This window comes from Heptranchias perlo, chromosome 41, assembly GCF_035084215.1.
Source record: "Heptranchias perlo isolate sHepPer1 chromosome 41, sHepPer1.hap1, whole genome shotgun sequence".
NCBI classification, from domain to species: domain Eukaryota; kingdom Metazoa; phylum Chordata; class Chondrichthyes; order Hexanchiformes; family Hexanchidae; genus Heptranchias; species Heptranchias perlo.
In genome coordinates, this window is record NC_090365.1 from 14,882,145 (window position 1) to 14,905,065 (window position 22,921).

The window sequence follows — 22,921 nt, forward strand, 5'->3', positions numbered from 1 at the left end:
GGTCCCACACACACTGACTCTCACTGGGGTACGGGTCCCACACACACTGACTCTCACTGGGGTACGGGTCCCACACACACTGACTCTCACTGGGGTACGGGTTCCACAGACACTGACTCTCACTGGGGTACGGGTCCCACACACACTGACTCTCACTGGGGTACGGGTCCCACACACACTGACTCTCACTGGGGTACGGGTCCCACACACACTGACTCTCACTGGGGTACGGGTCCCACACACACTGACTCTCACTGGGGTACGGGTCCCACACACACTGACTCTCACTGGGGTACGGGTTCCACACACACTGACTCTCACTGGGGTACGGGTCCCACACACACTGACTCTCACTGGGGTACGGGTTCCACAGACACTGACTCTCACTGGGGTACGGGTCCCACAGACACTGACTCTCACTGGGGTACGGGTCCCACACGCACTGACTCTCACTGGGGTACGGGTCCCACACACACTGACTCTCACTGGGGTACGGGTTCCACAGACACTGACTCTCACTGGGGTACGGGTTCCACAGACACTGACTCTCACTGGGGTACGGGTTCCGAGGTGGGGTGGCTCTTACTGTGATATGGTTCTAGGGGTGACAGCTGCTCTCTCGTCCCTGGCCAAATTGGCCATTCTTCATGTGTGCAATTAGATAGCGATTGTTGGCAGGATACTCGACTGCAGAGGCATCACAGCTGTACCCGATCCTATTCTCACCCAATACCCACACACTTGTGCATTCCAGCAGGAGTCACTGGGACAGTAAGCAGGATCCTGACTGATTTTCCCCCTCCCTATGCCAGGGGCAACACGACCCACTGTCAACCGTTGCCCCATTTTACCATCGGCTAACTCAGTGTGACCACGTCTGGGAACTTCTGGTCTTCACGAGGGAGCTGGACTGGTGCGTGACTGGGGGCAGAGATCACATCATAAAGAAGGTAAGTGGCTTTGCAGATAACACCTGTTCCATGTGATCTCCTGGACTGGATTCAATCACCAGAGGGGGGGTCAGAGAGGAATTTTGCAGGGTATTTTTTCCCTTATCAACCCTGGATTTTTTTTCTCTGTGTTTTTACCTCCTCCAGGAGATTACACGGGGAGGGAGGGAGGGAGGCAGGGGGGAGTGTCCAGTTCTGATGCTCCAACCATCAAGGGTGTGGGACAGGCTTCATGGACTAGCTGGTCCTTTGCTGCCCCTCATTTCTGTATATTTGTCTGTATAATGTCCCTGCGTGATGCTGGATGACTCGCTCCTGCAGGGAGTTACAGGGTCTCCACTCGTGTGTTCCAATATATATATAACTGGACTCAGTGCAGGTGGAGTGTGAGCATTCCCTCATCTTTTATTACCATACATGGTTAAAATTATTCATTAAAAATATATTCCACACTTAAAGTTTACATGTTACAATCACAAGAAGATCAAAGTCAAAGTAACATCAGTCGATGATATCAAGAGATATCTAGTTCTCCAAGGCCATGGAATTTTGACTGATTATTTCTGGGTTTTATCGATTATTAATAGTTTAAATATGCAGTTTCACACTCACCATCTGCCCCCACCATTTTATAAAGTTTCTTTTCAAAACTATCATTAGCATGAAGAAATAAATCTAAAAAATGTTTGTGATCAAATCTATTGATATGAATTCATGAGATGTAGTGTGAATCCACTGGAAAGATTGGTGATGTAGTCAATGTACTCGACAGACTGAGTGTACCACAATCGCAAGTGGTACAGCATGCTGGACAATTGTGTATCATGCCTCATGATTGTACTTCATGCCTGTGGGCTGTATATCACACTACGGGCTGTATATCACACCTGTGGGTTGGATATGACACTATGGCCTGTATATCACAGCTTTGGGGTGTAACTCACACCTGTGGGTTGTATATCACACCTGTAGGGTGTATATCACACTGTGGGTTGTATATCACACTTGTGGGCTGTATATCACACTGTGGGTTGTATATCACACTTGTGGGCTGTATATCACACTTGTGGGCTGTATATCACACTTATGGGCTGTATATCACACTGTGGGTTGTATATCACACTTGTGGGCTGTATATCACACTGTGGGTTGTATATCACACTTGTGGGCTGTATATCACACTGTGGGTTGTATATCACACTTGTGGGCTGTATATCACACTGTGGGTTGTATATCACACTTGTGGGCTGTATATCACACTTGTGGGCTGTATATCGCACTTGTAGGTTCTATATCATACTATGGTTGTATATGACACTGGTGGGCTGTATATCGCACTGTGGGTTGTATATCACACTTGTAGGTTCTATATCATACTATGGTTGTATATCACACTTGTGGGCTGTATATCACACTGGGGTTGTATATCACACTTGTGGGTTGTATATCACACTGTGGGCTGTGTATCACACCTGTAGTGTGTATATCATACTATGGGTTGTATATCACAACTGAGAGCTGTATATCACACAGTGGGCTAGATACTACACCTGTGGGCTGCACATCACACCCGTGGGCTGTATCTCACACTGTGGGCTGTATATCACACTGTGGGCTGTATATCACACTGTGGGCTGTATCTCACACTGTGGGCTGTATATCACACTGTGGGCTGCACGTCACACCTGTGGGCTGTATCTCACACTGTGGGCTGTATATCACACTGTGGGCTGCACATCACACCTGTGGGCTGTATATCACACTGTGGGCTGTATATCATACTGTGGGCTGCACATCACACCTGTGGGCTGTATATCATACTGTGGGCTGTATATCACACTGTGGGCTGTATATCACACTGTGGGCTGTATATCATACTGTGGGCTGTATATCATACTGTGGGCTGTATATCACACTGTGGGCTGTATATCATACTGTGGGCTGTATATCATACTGTGGGCTGTATATCACACTGTGGGCTGCATATCACACTGTGGGCTGTATATCACACTGTGGGCTATATATCACACCAGTGGGTTATTGATAATAATGTGGGTTCTTAACAAAGACCCAAGCCAATAGGAGCCACAACCAACCAGATTATGGGACCACTACAAACATCGAATGGGTCATGAGGCCTACTCCAACTCAACGAGTGTTCTCACAGAACAGAGGGAGCTGTTACTTGAGAGTGGGACAGGCTGTGTGTGTGTATGGTGAGGGAGGGGGTGAGGGAGGAGTTGGTATCTGAGAGTGGGACAGACTGTGTGTGTGGGTGAAGGAGGAGCTGGTATCTGAGAGTGGGACAGACTGTGTGGGGGTGATGGAGGAGCTGGTATCTGAGAGTGGGACAGACTGTGTGTGGGGGTGATGGAGGAGCTGGTATCTGAGAGTGGGACAGACTGTGTGGGGGTGATGGAGGAGCTGGTATCTGAGAGTGGGACAGACTGTGTGTGGGGGTGATGGAGGAGCTGGTATCTGAGAGTGGGACAGACTGTGTGTGGGGGTGATGGAGGAGCTGGTATCTGAGAGTGGGACAGACTGTGTGTGGGGGTGATGGAGGAGCTGGTATCTGAGAGTGGGACAGACTGTGTGGGGGTGATGGAGGAGCTGGTATCTGAGAGTGGGACAGACTGTGTGGGGGTGATGGAGGAGCTGGTATCTGAGAGTGGGACAGACTGTGTGTGGGGGTGATAGAGGAGCTGGTATCTGAGAGTGGGACAGACTGTGTGTGGGGGTGAAGGAGGAGCTGGTATCTGAGAGTGGGACAGACTGTGTGTGGGGGTGATAGAGGAGCTGGTATCTGAGAGTGGGACAGACTGTGTGTGGGGGTGATGGAGGAGCTGGTATCTGAGAGTGGGACAGACTGTGTGTGGGGGTGAAGGAGGAGCTGGTATCTGAGAGTGGGACAGACTGTGTGTGGGGGTGATAGAGGAGCTGGTATCTGAGAGTGGGACAGACTGTGTGTGGGGGTGATGGAGGAGCTGGTATCTGAGAGTGGGACAGACTGTGTGTGGGGGTGATAGAGGAGCTGGTATCTGAGAGTGGGACAGACTGTGTGTGGGGGTGAAGGAGGAGCTGGTATCTGAGAGTGGGACAGACTGTGTGTGGGGGTGATGGAGGAGCTGGTATCTGAGAGTGGGACAGACTGTGTGTGGGGGTGATGGAGGAGCTGGTATCTGAGAGTGGGACAGACTGTGTGTGGGGGTGATGGAGGAGCTGGTATCTGAGAGTGGGACAGACTGTGTGTGGGGGTGATAGAGGAGCTGGTATCTGAGAGTGGGACAGACTGTGTGTGAGGGGTGATGGAGGAGCTGGTATCTGAGAGTGGGACAGACTGTGTGTGGGGGTGATGGAGGAGCTGGTATCTGAGAGTGGGACAGACTGTGTGTGGGGGTGATGGAGGAGCTGGTATCTGAGAGTGGGACAGACTGTGTGTGGGGGTGATGGAGGAGCTGGTATCTGAGAGTGGGACAGACTGTGTGTGGGGGTGATAGAGGAGCTGGTATCTGAGAGTGGGACAGACTGTGTGTGAGGGGTGATGGAGGAGCTGGTATCTGAGAGTGGGACAGACTGTGTGTGGGGGTGATGGAGGAGCTGGTATCTGAGAGTGGGACAGACTGTGTGTGGGGGTGATGGAGGAGCTGGTATCTGAGGGTGGGACAGACTGTGTGTGGGGGTGATGGAGGAGCTGGTATCTGAGGGTGGGACAGACTGTGTGTGGGGGTGATGGAGGAGCTGGTATCTGAGAGTGGGACAGACTGTGTGTGGGGGTGATGGATGGTCTCTGAGAGTGGGACAGATTGTGTGGGGGTGATGGATGGTCTCTGAGAGTGGGACAGATTGTGTTGGGGAGATGGTGGAGATGGTCTCTGAGAGTGGGACAGACTGTGTGGGGGTGATGGATGGTATCTGAGAGTAGGACAGATTGTGTGGGGGTGATGGATGGTATCTGAGAGTGGGACAGATTGTGTTGGGGAGATGGTGGAGATGGTCTCTGAGAGTGGGACAGACTGTGTGGGGGAGATGGATGGTCACTGAGTGCAGGGAATAGTTAATATTTAGCTTCTTCGACGCACTGCTAAATCTAACCAGTGAACGTTTTACAAATGTGCAACTCCCCATTGATGTTGCCTCTCCTGCTGCACTTTAACCTTTGGAAACGTGATCAGACAGCCAGGAAGGTTAGGTGAGGTCACATCTGGAAACGTGAGGACACATCAGGTCAGGAATTCCTTTTGGAGTGGAGAACTGAATATCTCTTTAAAAATGGGCGACTGCCATGAACCTTATCTGTGAGAATGATTTCAATATTTGCTCATTTAAAACAGGAGTTAATATTTTTTGCACAAAAAATATTAAAAGCAGGAAATTAATTAACTCAAAAAAATCTGCAACTGGAAAGGACACTGCAAATCGCTGCATTCTCCAAAATAAACCGTTCACTTTCTCCAGTCAGACGGTCTAAGTTCGGCTTTAGTGCATAACTCCAGTGATCATTAGTATGAAACATTGGACAGCCAGTGAGTGTGGCCAGCAAGCAGCATGTCATAGGAATCTAAGGACCAAAACCTGGGGACACCATTCAATTAAAAGCAGGTTGAGCGAGATTGTTAGGAAGCATTAACCATCACTCACTACCAGCCCTGACCGATTTAATCCGGCTCTCACCACCAGCCCTGACTGATTTAATCCGACTCTCACCACCAGCCCTGACTGATTTAATCCGACTCTCACCACCAGCCCTGACTGATTTAATCCAACTCTCACCACCAGCCCTGATCGATTTAATCCAACTCTCACCACCAGCCCTGACTGATTTAATCCAACTCTCACCACCAGCCCTGACTGATTTAATCTGACTCTCACCACCAGCCCTGATCGATTTAATCCGACTCTCACCACCAGCCCTGACCGATTTAATCTGACTCTCACCACCAGCCCTGACCGATTTAATCTGACTCTCACCAGCCCTGACTGATTTAATCTGACTCTCACCAGCCCTGACTGATTTAATCCGACTCTCACCACCAGCCCTGACCGAGTTAACCCGACTCTCACCGGCCCTGACTGATTTAATCCGACTCTCACCACCAGCCCTGACCGAGTTAACCCGACTCTCACCGGCCCTGACTGATTTAATCCGACTCTCACCACCAGCCCTGACCGAGTTAACCCGACTCTCACCAGCCCTGACTGATTTAATCCGACTCTTTCTGTGCACACACTTTAATAAATTAACTTTACCGCTGACAATTCCAGTACAAATTTCTTTGAGTGTGTGAATATTTTATTCATTTCATTCATATTTTTAAAAAACTAACATTTATCACTTCATCTCCTTGTATATGTCTATCCTCTCCGCCTTGTCAGTTGTAAATTCATTAATTTAAGTGTGTGAACTACCATTAGAAGTCGGGTCGGGTCTGATCGGGTCAGGTCAGGTCAGGTCAGGTTGGGTCAGGTCGGGTGGGGTCGGGTCAGGGTCTGGTCTGGTGGGGTTGGGTGGGGTCAGGTCTGGTCTGGTGGGGCTGGGTGGGGTCGGGTCGGGGTCTGGTCTGGTGGGGTTGGGTGGGGTTGAGTTGGGGTCTGATCTGGTGGGGTCGGGTCTGGTCTGGTGGGGTTGGGTGGGGTCAGGTCTGGTCTGGTGGGGTTGGGTGGGGTCGGGTCGGGGTCTGGTCTGGTGGGGTTGGGTGGGGTCGGGTCGGGGTCTGGTCTGGTGGGGTTGGGTGGGGTCAGGTCTGGTCTGGTGGGGTTGGATGGGGTCGGGTCGGGGTCGGGTAGGGGTCTGGTCTGGTGGGGTTGGGTGGGGTCGGGTCGGGCTTGGTCGGGTCTGGTCGGGTGGGTCTGGTCAGCCAGAATGGGGGTATCAGTGAGAGTTGGGTTATTAGGCGGGCGGGGTGTCTGCATCCTTCCTACATCTGCTGCCGTACTGCAGATGTTTGTCTGGCACAAAGATTTCACAATAGATTTTGATGATTCTGTTTGACAGGAACTTAGTGCTTGTAATAATCCCCAGTTACAGTAACATAATGTCTAACAGGACCTTGATGCTTGTAATAATCCCCAGTTACACTAACATAACATCATGGAACCAACCAGGGAACAGGCTTCTTTAGATCTTGTATTGTGTATTGAGACAGGGTTAATTAGTAATCTCACAGTAAAAGAACCTCTGGGGAAGAGCGATCATAATATGATAGAATTTCACATTGAGTTTGAAAGTAACGTACTTAAGTCAGAAACTAGAGTCTTAAACTTAAATAAAGCCAATTACATAGGTATGAGGGGTGAGTTGTCAAATGTAGATTGGGAAATTAGATTAAAGGATATGATGATAGATAAGCAATGGTGAACATTTAAAGAAATATTTCAATATTCTCAACAAATATACATTCCATTGAGAAATAAAAACTCCACGGGAAGAGTGATCCACCTGTGGCTAAATAAAGATGTCCAGGAGAGTATTAGATTGAAAGAAGAGGCCTATAATGTTGCCAAGAAGAGTAAGAAGCCTGAGGATTGGGAGAGTTTTAGAAACCAACAAAGGATGACCAAAAAATTGATAAAAAGGGAGAAAATAGATGAAAGTAAACTAGCAAGAAATATAAAAACAGATTGTAAGAGCTTCTACAAGTATGTAAAAGGAAGAGATTAGCAAAAGTAAACGTTGGTCCCTTAGAGGCTGAGACAGGAGAAATTATAATGGGGAATAAGGAAATGGCAGATGCGTTAAACACATATTTTGTATCTGTCTTCACAGTAGAAGACACAAAAAGCATACCAGAAATAGTGGGGAAACAGGGGGTAAATGAGAGTGAGGAACTTCATATTAATTGTTTAAATTAATTGTTTAAATTAATATCACTAGAGAAAAAGTACTGGACAAATTAATGGGACTAAAAGCCAACAAATCCCCTGGACCTGATGGCCTACATCCTAGGGTTCTAAAAGAGGTGGCTGCAGAGATAGTGGATGCATTGGTTGTGATCTTCCAAAATTCCCTAGATTCTAGAACGGTCCCAGCGGATTGGAAGGTAGCAAATGTAACCCCACTATTCAAGAAAGGAGAGAGAAAACAGGGAACTACAGGCCAGTTAGCCTGACATCGGTCATCGGGAAAATGCTGGAATCCATTATTGAGGAGATGGTAACAGGGCACTTAGAAAATCATAATATGATTAGGCAGAGTCAACATGGTTTTATGAAAGAGAAATCGTGTTTGACAAATTTATTAGAGTGTTTTGAGGATGTAACGCAGGGTAGATAAAGGGGAACCAGTGGATGTAGTATATTTGGATTTTCAAAAGGCATTCAATAAGGTGCCACATAAAAGGTTGTTACAGAAGATAAGGGCTCATGGGGTTGGGGGTAATATATTAGCATGGATAGAGGATTGGTTAACGGACAGAAAACAGAGAGTAGGGATAAAGGGTTATTTTCAGGTTTGCAGACTGTAACTAGTGGGGTGATGCAAGGATCAGTGCTTGGGCCTCGGCTATTTACAATCTATATTAATGACTTAGATGAAGGGACCGAATGTAATGTATCCAAGTTTGCTGATGATACAAAGCTCGGTGGGAGAGTAAGCTGTGAGCAGGATACAAAGAGTCTGCAAAGGGATATAGACAGGTTAAGTGAGTGGGCAAGAAGGTGGCAAATGGATTATAATGTGGGGAAATGTGAGATTATTCAATTTGGGAGGAAGGATAGAAAAACAGAATATTTTTTAAATGGTGAGAAACTATTAAATGTTGGTGTTCAGAGAGACTTAGGTGTCTTCGTACAAGAAACACAAAAAGTTAGTATGCAGGTACAGCAAGCAATTAGGAAGGCAAATGGTATGTTGGCCTTTATTGGATGGGGGTTGGAGTACAAGAGTAAAGAAGTCTTACTACAATTGTACAGGGCATTGGTGAGACCTCACCTGGAGTACAGTGTACAGTTTTGGTCTCCTTATCTAAGGAAGGATATACTTGCCTTAGAGACGGTGCCACAAATGTTCACTAGATTAATTTCTGGGATGAGAGGGTTGTCCTATGAAGAGGGGTTGAGTAGAATGGGCCTATACTCTCTGGAGTTTGGAAGAATGAGAGGTGATCTCATTGAAATTTATAAGATTATGAGGGGGCTCGACAGGGTAGATGCTGAGAGATTGTTTCCCCTGGCTAGAGAGTCTAGAACTAGGGGTCATAGTCTCAGGGTAAGAGGGCGGCCATTTAAGACTGAGATGAGGAGGGATTTCTTCATGCAGAAGGTTGTGAATCTTTGGAATTCTCTACCCCAGTGGGCTGTGGATGCTGAGTCATTGAATATATTCAAGGCTGAGATGGATAGATTTTTGGACTCTAGAGGAATCAAGGGATTATGGGGATCGGGCGGGAAAGTGGAGTTGAGATCGAAGATCAGCCATGATCCGACTGAATGGTGGAGCAGGCTCGAGGGGCCGCATGGCCTACTCCTGCTCCTATTATGTTCTATTATGTCCTATTATGTAGGACTTTCTGCTTGTAATAATCCCCAGTTGTACTAACATAATATCTAACAGGACCTTGGTGCTTGTAATAATCCCCAGTTATACGAACAGAGGCATTTGAGAAGTGTGAAAGTAGAATTATTATAGGTGGGTTCTCATTGGCTGGTTTTCTTTTTTCAATGCTAATGAGTTTGAGCAGAAGCAGTTTGGTTCCCAGCCGCCATTTTGATTCTGGGTCCACCATTTTGATTCTGGGTCCACCATTTTGATTCTGGGTCTGCCATTTTGATCTGGGTCGGCCATTTTCTACTGTATGCTGTAAATTAACCCTTCATACACTAAAAGAGTAAAATATAGCCTCAAAGCAGGTAACAAAAGCACTTTAAGTAACTGATGATAAAAAGTATTAATGGGATATAAACGCATTGAATTTTCTCGACCAGGCTCCTTAAGAGCCCCTGTTAATCCTCATATTCCCCTGTTGCAGGAGTGGAGGGTCATTTGTCCTTGAGGTCATAGATCTTCCAAAGCCGAGTTTCAACACGTTCCTCCAAATAACTTCACACGGCGAAAACAAACACAATGAACTAAGTTTTGACGCTGCTGGAACGTCACACTGCACACACTTAGCAAGATGTCCTGGGCATCGCTGTCCACCCCACTTCTCATTCTGACAGGCCTCACAGCGGCTTTGCATAGTCTCAGTTTATTAAAAGAGATCATCGCCTTTCAATATTTTAGACTGGCCAAGATCCCTTTAATATAAAACCAGGGCTTGTTAAAGTTGGGACATCTCCACAGGCCACGGTCAAAGGAAACAGTAGAGGGCCCAATCCCCCCTCTGGGCTAATTCATCCCACTGCCCCAGAGGGACTGATTCATCCCACTCACCCTGTGAGATTATTTTTTCTCCGAGACTAATTCACCCCATTTCTTTCTATTTAATAATTCTTCCTCAAGATTGATTAAGCATTGTCCTCGCAGATACCTCAAATCATGACCTAAAAGAACAACCATCTATACAAACCTTTCACTCATTAGCCAAAACTTTACTGTAGTGTATTTTTAATCTATAATTAACATAATAAGGCCACAATATTTTTGTCAAATCACTAAAGTTAGCAGAATTTTTGAAGCAACCAAGAGGAGGTTAAGAGTAAGTGTCTGTGATGGATCATGTTGGCGAATGTTAGTCACAGAGGAGGTTTTAAATGAGTTGTGTTCTGTGAGTCGGCCCAGCACGGCCTCCATTAGAAGATCACAGTTTGGTTTAGTGGAGCACAGACAGTCCAGTTTGAACCACCATTTGTAGCCCAGGGAGGGCCCCCGCCAGTATTGTTTTATGCCGAATTATACTCCAGTCACCTTCGTCTATCTGTGCCCCGAAACAAAGGAATGCTGTTAATCTGCCCAAGTGAGGGAAATCTGTACAACACAAAGTCATTGTCCTTACATGAACTGGTGCTGGCACCTGGTCTCCCCTTCTGCTCTTACCACATGCTGTTTCTGGCCTTCAGTTAAATGCTGGTTGATTTGTCGGTCAGAGTTTCAGCTTTCATCTGTTTTGTGCCCTTAGGCATAGTCGCAGAACCTGCCTCTTCGATGATCTTCTCCTCAGAAGTGTGCTCTTCGTGGTAGACTGTTGTGAACCCCACTTTGGGCATTTGGAATTTGAAGTGTCGAGCTGCGTACTCCTCCCCCTCCAGCTGCAGCTCTGAGAAGACGTTGTTTTCATACTCTGCGGAACTGATATCCAGAACTCCTTTGGACTTTGGGCCAAGAGAGAACTTTGGGAGTTTGAATTTTCCTGACTTGTCTTTACTTTCCGACTCTCCCTTTTCATCACCTTGGCCATCTATGGCGCCCTTTAGTTTGGGCTCCTTACCAGGTTCAGAGAGAGCTGAGGCAGCACCCTGGACAGAATACGTTCCTTTGGATTTACCTGAAGTAAAGCCCATTGTGGTTTTTGACTTGGTAGACTTGGTGTTTGCGGCATTCCCTCCTGACTCCAGTAACACCAGCTCAGTCCTAGCGGTCGATGTCACCAGATTTAACGTTTCTGGATTTTCATCTGATTGTGCTCTTTCATTGGTTTTCTTTTTGAAACCAGAAAAGGTTAGTTTAGGCCCCTTGATTTTTGCACTTCTCACTTCGCCCCCATTAACTCTGGGAGAGGACGTCTCGAAAGCGTGGTCAGAATTGGACCTGGGCCCAGCATCATCTTTCGACGGAGACATCTCGGTTTTGACCAGTTGAAGACTTAACTCGGTGTCATTGTCTTTGGCCTTCTGATACGGTGAGGAAAATTCTACTTTTGGAAGTTTTATTTTTCCAATCTTTCCTGGGCTCCCAGACATCTCACTCTCTCCATTAAGAGATACATCACCTGGTCTCACTTCAACGGATGAACCGGGCCCACTGAGGGTGACGTCAACTGAAGGTATTTTAACAGGCGTGAAACTAACCTTTGGCAACTTCAATTTCATTTTTGATTTTCCGTCCGAGCTGTCCATTTCGTCACTTTCCTCAGCTTTTCTTGTTGACGTATCTGCCTCTAAACTTCCATTAAACTCTGCCGTTTTACTTTTAGACCAAGAGAGTCCGAAACTGGGCATCTTCACCCTGGACGTTTTCACTTTGACCTCTGCACTATCGACCTCGGGTGGAGCTCCGGCACCAACATCCCCCTTTGCAGCTGGGGATTTGCTGTGCCCCTTGACCTTGGGCGATGAGGTCGCCACGTGACCTTCTGCTAAAGTCACGGTCACGTCCTGACCTTTCAGTTTTGGAACAGAAATGCCAAACAACTGCTTTCTAACTTTGTCGGTTTTTAGTTCTGCATCTGGAGGGTCAACATCTGCCTTGAGCGATGTATAACCCTTTGCCTCACCTTCACCTTTGACACCGACAGTGGGCATGCTCACCTCCTCTTGTGTGACTTTAGGCAATGCTACGCCAAACTTTGCGATTTTACCTTTGAGTTTGCTCAGCCTGCCTTCCGAAACATCCAGCTCTGCCTCCATTGCATCGATTTCAACCTGTGGACCTCTTACATTCACTTGTGCACCTTTAACGCCCGTTCTAGAGGTACCCACAACAGCTCCTGTGCTGCTTCTATCTCCAGACAGCTCTTGGCCTTTGTCTTTGGATTCGGACGAGCCGAACGAGGGCAATGTGATCTTCGGCATCTTCAACTTAAGAACGTCAGCATCAGCCTCCAGAAGACCCCCACTGCCCTCCAGTGGACGAAGGCCAATTTCTGCGCCATTTACTTCGAACGCAGCTGATGAGTCGCTGATCTTTGGCGTGGAAATTTCAACGGTGGGCATTTTAAAGATGGCCTTTGTGGATCTTTCTTCTGAACTCACGCCATCTCGGTCAAACTGCCGACCGCCAACACCTGCTTTGGTTTCAGCTTTTCCTTCCGCAAATGAGTCATCTTTGGCCAAGCCAATCTCAACTTTGGGCATCTTCATCTTCAGTATCTTCAGCTTCCCGTCCTCGTCCACCTCTGGACCCTCAATATCGACCTCAACTTTCGATCTTCTGAGGTCCGTCTCTGAAGTCTTTGTCTTAGTTCCCGCTGTCGCCTCAATGTCTTTCCTGCTGCTCCCGGAGATGTTAAAATCAGGCATTGTAAGTTTGGGCATTTTAAATCGGGATTCGGAACTCTCCGAGCTTGCTCCCGGGGTCTCACCTTCTATTCTTATCCCCTTTGTTCCTTTCACTTCAGCTTTGGCGTCATGGTCAATAGAGGCGACTTTACCTTTCGATAAACCAATGCCGAAATCGACATCTGGTACTTTCACTTCTGGCGTCGGGATGGAAATTGTCGGCATCTTAACCCTGAACTTATCTGACTTCCTGCTGCCGTCTGCTTCAAAGTCACCTTCGACCTGCCCAGAAACCCCGGTGTCTGCTTCCCCTTTCCGGCCTTTCCCTAGAGAGATGCCAAGCATGGACATTTTGGGTTTGGATGTTTTAACCTTGCCATCCGGGCCTACCAGCTCCAAGTCGGATTCCACCTCGGCCGATTTTGATGAAACCCCAAATTTTGTCAGTTTCAGCTTCAATTTCCCTCCCTCTGTCTCCGTGTCAGGTTTCGTTGCTTCAAGTTTTGCCTCTTTAGCTTCAGTTAGGCCGTCTTTCGATGCACCGATTCGAAACTTGGGCATTTTAATTTTCCCTCCTTTGATTTTGCCCTCTGGGCTTCCCATTTCGAGCGCTCCCTCCAATTGGGGGGCTTTAATTTCCACTTTCGTCTTTGGTTTAGATTTGTCCACTGGGAGACTGATATCCAGGTCTCTTCCAGCTTCCTTTGCCTCCGATGTGGACATGCCAAAACTTGCCAAGGACACCTGAGGCATCTTTATTTTGAATTCACCTCCTGGGACCTGGGGGTCAATTTTGGGGCCTGTTGTATCGCTGTCAATTTTTTTGTCTTTCGGCAGGCTGATATCCAGTTCGCATTCTGGAGCTTTTATTTTTGGTGTTGAGAACTTTGGCAGAGTAAGACCAGGAATTTTAAATTTTCCTTCTGCATCAGGTCCCTCGGTCTCAAGTAGAGAGGTGTCCATATCAACGTCAACCTCTGATTGTTTAACTTTGGGTAGAGAAATGTCAACTTTAGGCATTTTTGCTTTGAACATCATTCCTTTGCCTTCAGCGTCCTCCTCGTGATAATCCATATCTGCTCTCGGTGCTGAAATATCGGCAGCAGGTTCTTTATCCTTTGACCCAGACATCCCGAACTTGGGCATTGTAAACTTGGGCATCTTCAGTTTGAACTCTGCGTCATCGACTTCAGAACTTAATAAAGTAGCCTCACCTTCAGCCCTTCGTACAGAGGTGTCAACCTTGGCCACTGAGAGACCGAGATCAACATCTGGAACTTTCACTTTGGGCACTGAGATGTCGATTGTCGGCATTTTCACCGAAGGAAGCTTCTGTTTCCCCTCCAAGTCTGGCACTTCCATGTCACCTTTTATTTTTGGAATCTTTAAATCTCCCCCGTAAGTTTTCAGGTCCGCATCTGAAACATCAACTTCTGCCCTTGGCAACAGCCCCTCAACATCTGCTCTCTTTACCTGAGGTACTGAAATTCCAATCGATGGCATCTGTATCTTTGGCATTTGCAACTTGCCGCTAGAACCTTCTGGTTCAGTATCTAAAGTGCCAGATTTGGTCTTGATATCTGCTTGCAGATCTCCTTCTGCTTGACTGCTTTTTGGTCCTGAATTACCAAACGTGGGCATTGTGAAAGAAGGTATCTTCAGTTTGATGTCAGGTCCTCCAATGCTCACATCATGAGCCTTAGTGCTGGTGTCCGCCTTCGGAGCTTTCACACTGGCACCGGGATCTTTCACATCGATTTTGCCCTTCGATGACATAACGTCTGAAGGAAGACTCACGTCAGCTTCTAGAGTTTTGCTTTTAGATGTCGAAATCCCGAATTTGGAAATTTTCATAAATGGTGTTTTCACTTTTCCCTCCGGACTTCCTTTCTCGAGTTCTGGTCCTTTAACTTCAATCTTACCTTTCGAAATACGTGCGTCAACCTGCGGGGCTCTTATACCAGGGTCAGCTCCAGGTGCGGAGATGTCAATGCCCTCTTCATATTTTTTGGAATTTCCAAACGTGGGCATTTTGAACCTGGGCATCTTAAACCTGCCTTCTTTCCCTTTCAGTTTTATGTCATCAACATCTACATCTACTGATGGTCCTTTGATAGCAACGTCAAGAGCTTTCCCTTTAACTTGAACTTTTGCTTTTGCTTCTGGAGAAGATGCCTTTCCTTCCACTGTTGGCCTGCTGCTCTCTGCTTTCACATCCACGTCACTTTTAGAACCAAATTTTGGCAGCGATAGTTTTGGCATTTTCGCTTTGGCATCAGGTCCTTCAACGCTAACCCCAGTTGGATGACTACCACCGTCAATCTTGGCACCTCCTTCAGCAGAGAAACTTGATTGAGCTAAAGGAAGGTTGATATCAAGATCTGCGATCTTATCTTGAAGGGCTGAAATATCAATTGTTGGCATTTTCACTGAAGGCAGTTTCAGTTTCGCTTCTGAACTTTCAGTTTCAGGCCCTTCCATGCCAACCTTTCCCTTTGAGATTTTTGTGTCTCTTTTACCAGTTTTGATGTCGGTCTCAATCGTTAGGCCAGACGCATCAACTTCATCTGGTTTCATCTTAGGAAGGGCGACTTCGAATTCGGGCATTTTAAGCTTTGTAATTTTTACTCTACCATCTGGGCCTTCTGCTTTCATATCAACGTCCGCTCCAGCGTCTTTACTCTTAACTGAAATATCAAACTTTGGAAGTGATACCTTTGGCATTTTCAACGTGACATCAGGCCCTGACATGGCAATTCCAGGCATTTGGATCACTCCACCAGTCTTTGGTGGTTTGAGGCCAGCAGTAGAAACCTTAGCATCTCCTTCAACACCGAGTTCAGAAATTTCTGCTTTACCTTTTGGAAGGCCGACGTCAATGTCTACCTCTGGTACTTTCACTTTAAGTGCTGAAATATCAATTGTTGGCATTTTAACTGACGGCAATTTTCCCTTGACATCAATTTCAGGACCGCTGACTTCGGTTTCAGCCTCTTTACTGCTGCCTGATATCCCAAATGACGGCAGTGACACTTTTGGCATTTTCAACTTCAGATCGAGCCCCTCTGAACTTAATTCCGATGGTTGACCATCAATCTTTGGTGCTCCAATGCTGACTTTTGGAGTCTTGATATCACCTTCAACACCCGGTGCAGAGACCTCTGCTTTACCCGTTGGAAGGTGAACATCTGGAATCGTTACCTTGGGCGCTGAAATATCAATTGTTGGCATTTTAACTGATGGTAGTTTTCCCATAATACCGAGGCCAGGGCCACTCACATCTGGTTCAGCACAAACCGCCGTCTCAGCTTCCGCATGTTTCATTTTGGGCAGAAACATTTCAAATTTGGGCATCTTCATTGTAGGTCCTTTGAGTTTGGCGTCTTCACCGTCTACACCCATTCTTGCATCCAGCTTTGCCTCAGCCTCTTTACTGCTGCCTGATATATCAAACTTTGGCAGTGACACTTTTGGCATTTTCAACTTCAGATCGAGCCCCTCGGAACTTAGTTCCGATGGTTGACCATCAATCTTTGGTGCTCCAATGCTGACTTTCGAAGTCTTCCAATCAGCTGGTTCAGAGACCTCTGCTTTACCTGAAGGCAGCTGAACATCTGGAATTGTTATCTTGGGTGCTGCAATATCAATCGTTGGCATTTTAACTGATGGCAGTTTTATTTTTGTCTCAGGTCCTTCCAGTTGGGGGCCCTTAAGATCTACTTTGACTTTGGAAACCTGTACCTTAGACACAGGAGCTTTCATTCCTGCTTCAGTTGTTGGTGGGGAGACACCAACCTCAGGCTCTCCTAATTTCAACTTGGGCAGGGAAACTTCAAATTTTGGCATCTTTAAAATAGGGCCTTTAACATCTGGACCCTCTGCTTCCATTTCTGCACCCACCTCACCTTTACTCTTGGTAGAGATGCTAAATTCTGGGAGTGATATTTTTGGCATTTTCAATTTCGCTTCAGGTCCTTCAATGCTGATTTTGGATGTTTCGCCCTCAACCTTTGCAGATCTAATCTCACGGGTCCTGACATCTTCTCCAACACCCAAGGCAGAAATGTCTGCCTTACCCTTTGGTAGACTGATATCGAGATCTGGAACCTTAACCTTAGGGGCTGAAATATCAATTGTTGCGATTTTTTGTGCAAGTTCTTTAACTTTTCCTTCCAGGCCATCTGCTTTATAACCATTGATACCAACGTCTACTCCTGGTGTAGTGATGTCTACCTCTCCCGTTTGTTTGATTTTTGGTACAGAAATGTCAATGGTGGGCATCGTTATTTGAGGCATCTTCAGCTTGCCTTCTGGGCCTTCCACTTCACCTTCTAGTTCCCTACTTTCTATTTTGACTTTTGGACCTTTTATATCTATTGTCTCGGCATCTTTTAGTCCAAATGAGGGCATTTTTAGCTTATAGCTAGGTCCTTTAGCAGTTACATCGCCTTCAACTGATGGACTTTTGACATCAATTTCAGGTTTTGGTAAACCGATATCTATTTCAACCTTAGGAGATTTCACTGGGAGACCAAATTTCAATTTGCCTTCTGGTCCTTCTCCTTCAGTAGACACTTCTGCTCCACCAGAAACCTTGAGCTCGGCTTTAGCTTTTGGAACAGGGACCTCTGCTTTCACTTTTTTGGTTTTAGAAAACAACTCAAAAGTAGACGCCTTAGCTTTAGTCTTCATTTCAACCTCAGGTCCTTCCAGGTCCTTTGGAGTGACCTGTGGCAAGGTCACTGAAACCGCGCCTTTTTGCTTTTGAGGTTCTGCGCTGATGTCAACTTTGGCCTTTCCTGACTCTCTTGCTCTGAGTCCTGGAAACTTGAGTTTTTTCTTCTTGTCCTTCACCTGTTCCTCTCCCAAAGAAAGTTCTGCTTCGACCTCTGGATGTGTTACTCTGGCCTCGCCTTTCAAAACTGCCGCTTCTTTGGGAGAAGTGATGTTCAGTTTCTTGAACTTGGAGAACTTAGGAAACGCAAACTCCACGTCTACCGGCACATCCAGTTCCACGGCGGCCTCTTCCGTGGTGAGGAGTTTCCCCTTCATTAGCTTTTTAGTTTTTTTAACAGGTGAGATGCTCTTGACACTCTAAACAAAAGACACAGACGTTAGTATTCAGGGTCAAACACGGAATTCACCTTACTGGACTGCTCAGATTGTAAATTCAACATCGTATCAGATTATCACAGCACAGGAGGAGCCACTCGGCCCATCGTGCCTGTGCTGGTTCTTTGAAAGAGCTATCCAATTATTCCCCATAGCCCTGTAAATATTTTCCCTTCAAGTATTTATCCAATTCCCTTTTCAGGCAGTGCGTTCCAGATCAGAACAACTCGCAGCGTATAAAAATGTTTCCTCGTGTCGCCTCTGGTTCTTTTGCTGATCACCTTAATCCTGTATCTGCTAACCGACCCTTCTGCCGCTGGAAACAGTTTCTCCTTATTTACTCTGTCAAAACCGTTCATGATTTTGAACATCTCGATCATATCGCCCCTTAACCTCCTCTGTTCCAAGAAGAACAATCCCAGCTTCTCCATCTCTCCACATAACTGAAGTCCCTCATCCCTGGTACCATTCTAGTAAATCTCCTCTGCATCCTCTCTAAGGTCTTGACATCCTTCCTAAAGTGCGGTGCCCTGAATTAAACATATTACTGCAGTTGAGGCCTAACTAGTGTTTTATAAAGGTTTAGCAAAACTTCCTTGCTTTTGTATTCTATTAGTAAAGCCCAGGATCCTATATGCTTTTTTAACAGGATTATCAACTGGTCCTGCCACCTTCAAAGATTTGTTTATGTTGCACTCCCATTTCCTCCAAGTTTGTTATTCTTCAGCAATGTCCAATGTTGGTCATGGTCAACGCTCAACGTGTTCTTTGCTGGAATAAGAGACTTGATATAGGAACAAGGAACATAGGAACAGGGGGAGGCCATTCAGTCCCTAGAACCTGTTCCGCCATTCAATTAGAACATGGCTGGTCTGTATCTTAACTTTTTTTTTTATTCATTCATGGAATGTGGTGTCGCTGGCGAGGCCAGCATTTATTGCCCATCCCTAATTGCCCTTGAGAAGGTGGTGGTGAGCCGCTTTCTTGAACCGCTGCAGTCCGTGTGGTGACGGTTCTCCCACAGTGCTGTTAGGAAGGGAGTTCCAGGATTTTGACCGAACGACAATGAAGGAACGGCGATATATTTCCAAGTCGGGATGGTGTGTGACTTGGAGGGGATCATGCAGGTGGTGTTGTTCCCATGTGCCTGCTGCTCTTGTCCTTCTAGGTGGTAGGGGTCGCGGGTTTGGGAGGTGCTGTCGAAGAAGCCTTGGTGAGTTGCTGCAGTGCATCCTGAGGATGGTACACACTGCAGCCACAGAGCGCCGGTGGTGAAGGGAGTGCATGTTTAGGGTGGTGGATGGGGTGCCAATCAAGTTGGCTGCTTTGCCCTGGATAGTGTTGAGCTTCTTGAGTGTTGTTGGAGCTGCACTCATCCAGGCAAGTGGAGAGTATTCCATCACACTCCTGACTTGTGCCTTGTAGATGGTGGAAAGGCTTTGGGGAGTCAGGAGGTGAGTCACTCGCCGCAGAATACCCAGCCTCTGACCTGCCCTTGTAGCCACAGTATTTATATGGCTTGTCCAGTTAAGTTTCTGATCAATGGTGACCCCCAGAATGTTGATGGTGGGGGATTCGGCGATGGTAATGTTGTTGAATGTCAAGAGGAGGTGGTTAGACTCTCTCTTGTTGGAGATGGTCATTGCCTGGCACTTGTCTGGCGCGAATGTTACTTGCTACTTATCAGCCCAAGCCTGGATGTTGTCCAGGTCTTGCTGCATGCGGGCTCGGACTACTTCATTATCTGAGGGGTTGCGAATGGAATGGAACACTGCAATCATCAGCGAACATCCCCATTTCCATCCTTATGATGGATGGAAGGTCATTGATGAAGCAGCTGAAGATGGTTGGGCCTTGGACACTGCCCTGAGGAACTCCTGCAGCAATGTCCTGGGGTTGAGATGATTGGCCTCCAACAACCACTACCATCTTCCTTTGTGCTAGGTATGATTCCAGCCCCTGATTCCCATTGACTTCAATTTTACTAGGGCTCCTTGGTGCCACACTCGGTCAAATGCTGCCTTGATGTCAAGGGCAGTCATTCTCACCTCACCTCTGGAATTCAGCTCTTTTGTCCATGTTTGGACCAAGGCTGAAATGAGGTCTGGAGCCGAGTGGTCCTGGCGGAACCCAAACTGAGCATCGGTGAGCAGGTTATTGGTGAGTAAGTGCCGCTTGATAGCACTGTCGACGACAACTTCCATTACTTTGCTAATAATTGAGAATAGACTGATGGGGCAGTAATTGGCCGGATTGGATTTGTCCTGCTTTTTGTGGACAGGGCATACCTGGGCAATTTTCCACATTTTTGGGTAGATGCCAGTGTTGTATCTGTAGTGGAGCTTGGCTAGAGATGCGGCTAGTTCTGGAGCACAAGTCTTCAGCACTACAGCCGGGATGCTATCGGGGTCCATAGCCTTTGTTGTATCCAGTGCACTCAGCCGTTTCTTGATATCACGTGGAGTGAATTGAATTGGCTGAAGACTGGCTTCTGTGATGGTGGGGATATCGGGAGGAGGCCGAGATGGATCGTCCGCTCGGCAATTCATCGACCTGCCTTGTTTCCGTGGCCCTTGCCTAACAAAAACCTCTGAAAAGGATGAGAGTTTGCATCATGGTTTTCCACCATTCTGTGATAAGCCATGTCAGGATCTGCACCGTGAGCATCAACGTTAGGACCAGAGTTCCAGGATCACAGTTAGTTCAGAGAGTGTCGGTTTTGGATTATTTATCAGATGATGATTTGATCTGTGACATTCATTTCCACAGCCTTACTGCACTTTTCTAGCCATTTACGGGTCTCTGTTTATCTTGTTCCAACATCCAAAACCACCCATACAACAACACACCTCTGCACTTACATAGCCAGCTCTGGGAACAGAGGCAGTGATGGTTTAATTCGCTGGTACCCATTTCTGGCTAGACATGAAAAGAAAACCTTTCAATGTTCTCTCTTCTCTTCGTTCTTATGTTTATTTTTTTCTCTCTCCATCTTGAGATGACCTTCTCCAGGCGGACTCCCACATGGAAGTGACGGCTCTCCCCAGGAGCAGAGGTGTCCCAAGGCCCACCCATTCAACACTAACCCAATTTTCGGTTTCCATGGAAACGGGGTCCACTACTGCCTGTTATCTGCCCGACAGTGAAGGTGCAAATTCACCCCACCGTTTAATGAAAGTTGTCACTTTGCAAGGAGCTTCCTGAATGATCTGGGACTTTTGAAAATCTTACCAGTTTCGTCTTTTTGGCTTCTGGCCCTTTCAGTTCGAGGCTCCCGGTCTCTGGGGAAATGGCCACATCGGCACTGGACACTGTCCGCTTGAGGCAGAAGGCGACTTTGTACGGTTCTGCGCTCTGGAGAATGTTCATCACGTCCTCATACTTGGCATTGTCAAAGTAGACCTTGGCACTGAGAAGCTGATCCCCTGCAGAGACACAACGACGAGCAACCATCAGAGAAAGAGATGCGAAGAGGCCAGCTCCGAACATTGGAGGCTTTCCACCGTTAGGGAAGAGGTGAATAAATGGATCCCATCCAACAGGTAAAGCACACAGTGGGTAAAGGGTACGATGGGTAAAGGGTGAAGTGGGCAAAGAGTAGAGTGGGTAGTGGGTGCAGAAGGTAAAAGATTCAGAAGGCAAAAGGTTCAGAGGGTAAAGGGTGCATTGAGTAAAATGGGTAAAGTGGGTACAGTCCCAGAGTGTGAATGGCCAGTGTCTGACCCATTGCACCCAGTGGCAGTTTGAGAAGTCCCAGTCTTTAAACACTTTATAAACATTCGATTGTTTTGATGAAATTTGGAATGTTGCCTGTATTGGTGCGAGAATGGGCTCGTGTACAAGATGTAGCGATGGTAATGGGCCAACCTCGAGTGGGAAGTCAACGGGAAGTTTATTTTTGTCATATTGGTCTCGCCGGTGCCTCATTCCCTGACGATGTATCCAGTGAGCCCTGCTGGAAGGTGCTGTGTTTGGTTATCGGCTGAAGACCAGGATACTGGGACCAAACTTCCACACTCTAACGGGATTAATCCCACTAAAACAGCATACATTTGTACAGTGCAGAGATAAAAAAAACAATATTTGCCATCAGTTTTTACAAATGATTGTGGAGGTGAGACTGTAGGTACTGGAGTACTGGTTCGCCCATCACCCCCTGTGCTCCCAGTCCAGGAATACCACCATTTTAAAATTCTCATCCTTGTTTTCAAATCCCTCCATGGCCTCGCCCCTCCCCATCTTTGTAACCTCCTCCAACCCTGAAACCCTCCAAGATCTCTGCGCTCCTCCAATTCTGGCTTCTTGCGCATTCCCAATTTTCATCGCTCCACCATTGGCGGCCGTGCCTTCAGCTGCCTGGGCCCTAAGCTCTGGAATTCCCTCCCTAAACCTCTCCGCCTCTCTACCTCTCTCTCCTCCTATAAGACGCTCCTTAAAACCTACCTGCCCTAGTATCTCCTTATGTGGCTCGGTGTCAAATTTTGTCTGATAATCGCTCCTGTGAAGCACCTTGGGACGGTTTATTACGTTAAAGGCGCTATATAAATGCAAGTTGTAAAGGAGGATATGAAACAATTATTGGAGCTAACTGGAGAAAAAGAATTGATTGGAATTCTAACCAATTCCTTTGGTTCGCTGCCAGGCTGCTGACTCGCTATCACCCGCTTTACACTACTGCACAAAGTCAAAATGAACCTGGAGAGGCAAATCACACCCATCGAAGTAGATTTTCAACTCAGAGCCAGGAGTCAAACTGACCTCGTGGATCA

The 22,921-nt window shown here is 46.9% G+C and overlaps 2 protein-coding genes across 2 annotated transcripts in view; both read right to left on the reverse strand.

Moving 5' to 3' along the window:
• Nucleotides 1-1,330: 1,330 nt before the first annotated feature.
• LOC137306085 (mucin-2-like) lies at nucleotides 1,331-10,383 on the reverse strand. The gene is made up of 2 exons (XM_067975151.1): nucleotides 2,752-10,383; nucleotides 1,331-2,712 (listed from the first exon to the last, which is right to left on the reverse strand). The coding sequence occupies exon 1, from the start codon at nucleotides 5,073-5,075 to the stop codon at nucleotides 3,132-3,134; it is 1,944 nt and encodes a 647-aa protein (XP_067831252.1). The 5' UTR covers nucleotides 5,076-10,383; the 3' UTR covers nucleotides 1,331-2,712; nucleotides 2,752-3,131.
• Nucleotides 10,384-10,474: 91 nt separating this feature from the next.
• Nucleotides 10,475-22,921, reverse strand: part of LOC137306084 (neuroblast differentiation-associated protein AHNAK-like) — a 121,392-nt gene continuing 108,945 nt past the window's right edge. The window contains exons 5-6 of the mRNA XM_067975150.1: nucleotides 21,384-21,577; nucleotides 10,475-18,134 (exon numbers count right to left, since the gene is read on the reverse strand). Coding sequence (XP_067831251.1) covers nucleotides 10,944-18,134; nucleotides 21,384-21,577 — 7,385 coding nt within the window. The 3' untranslated portion in view covers nucleotides 10,475-10,943. The remainder of the gene's footprint in view (nucleotides 18,135-21,383; nucleotides 21,578-22,921) is intronic.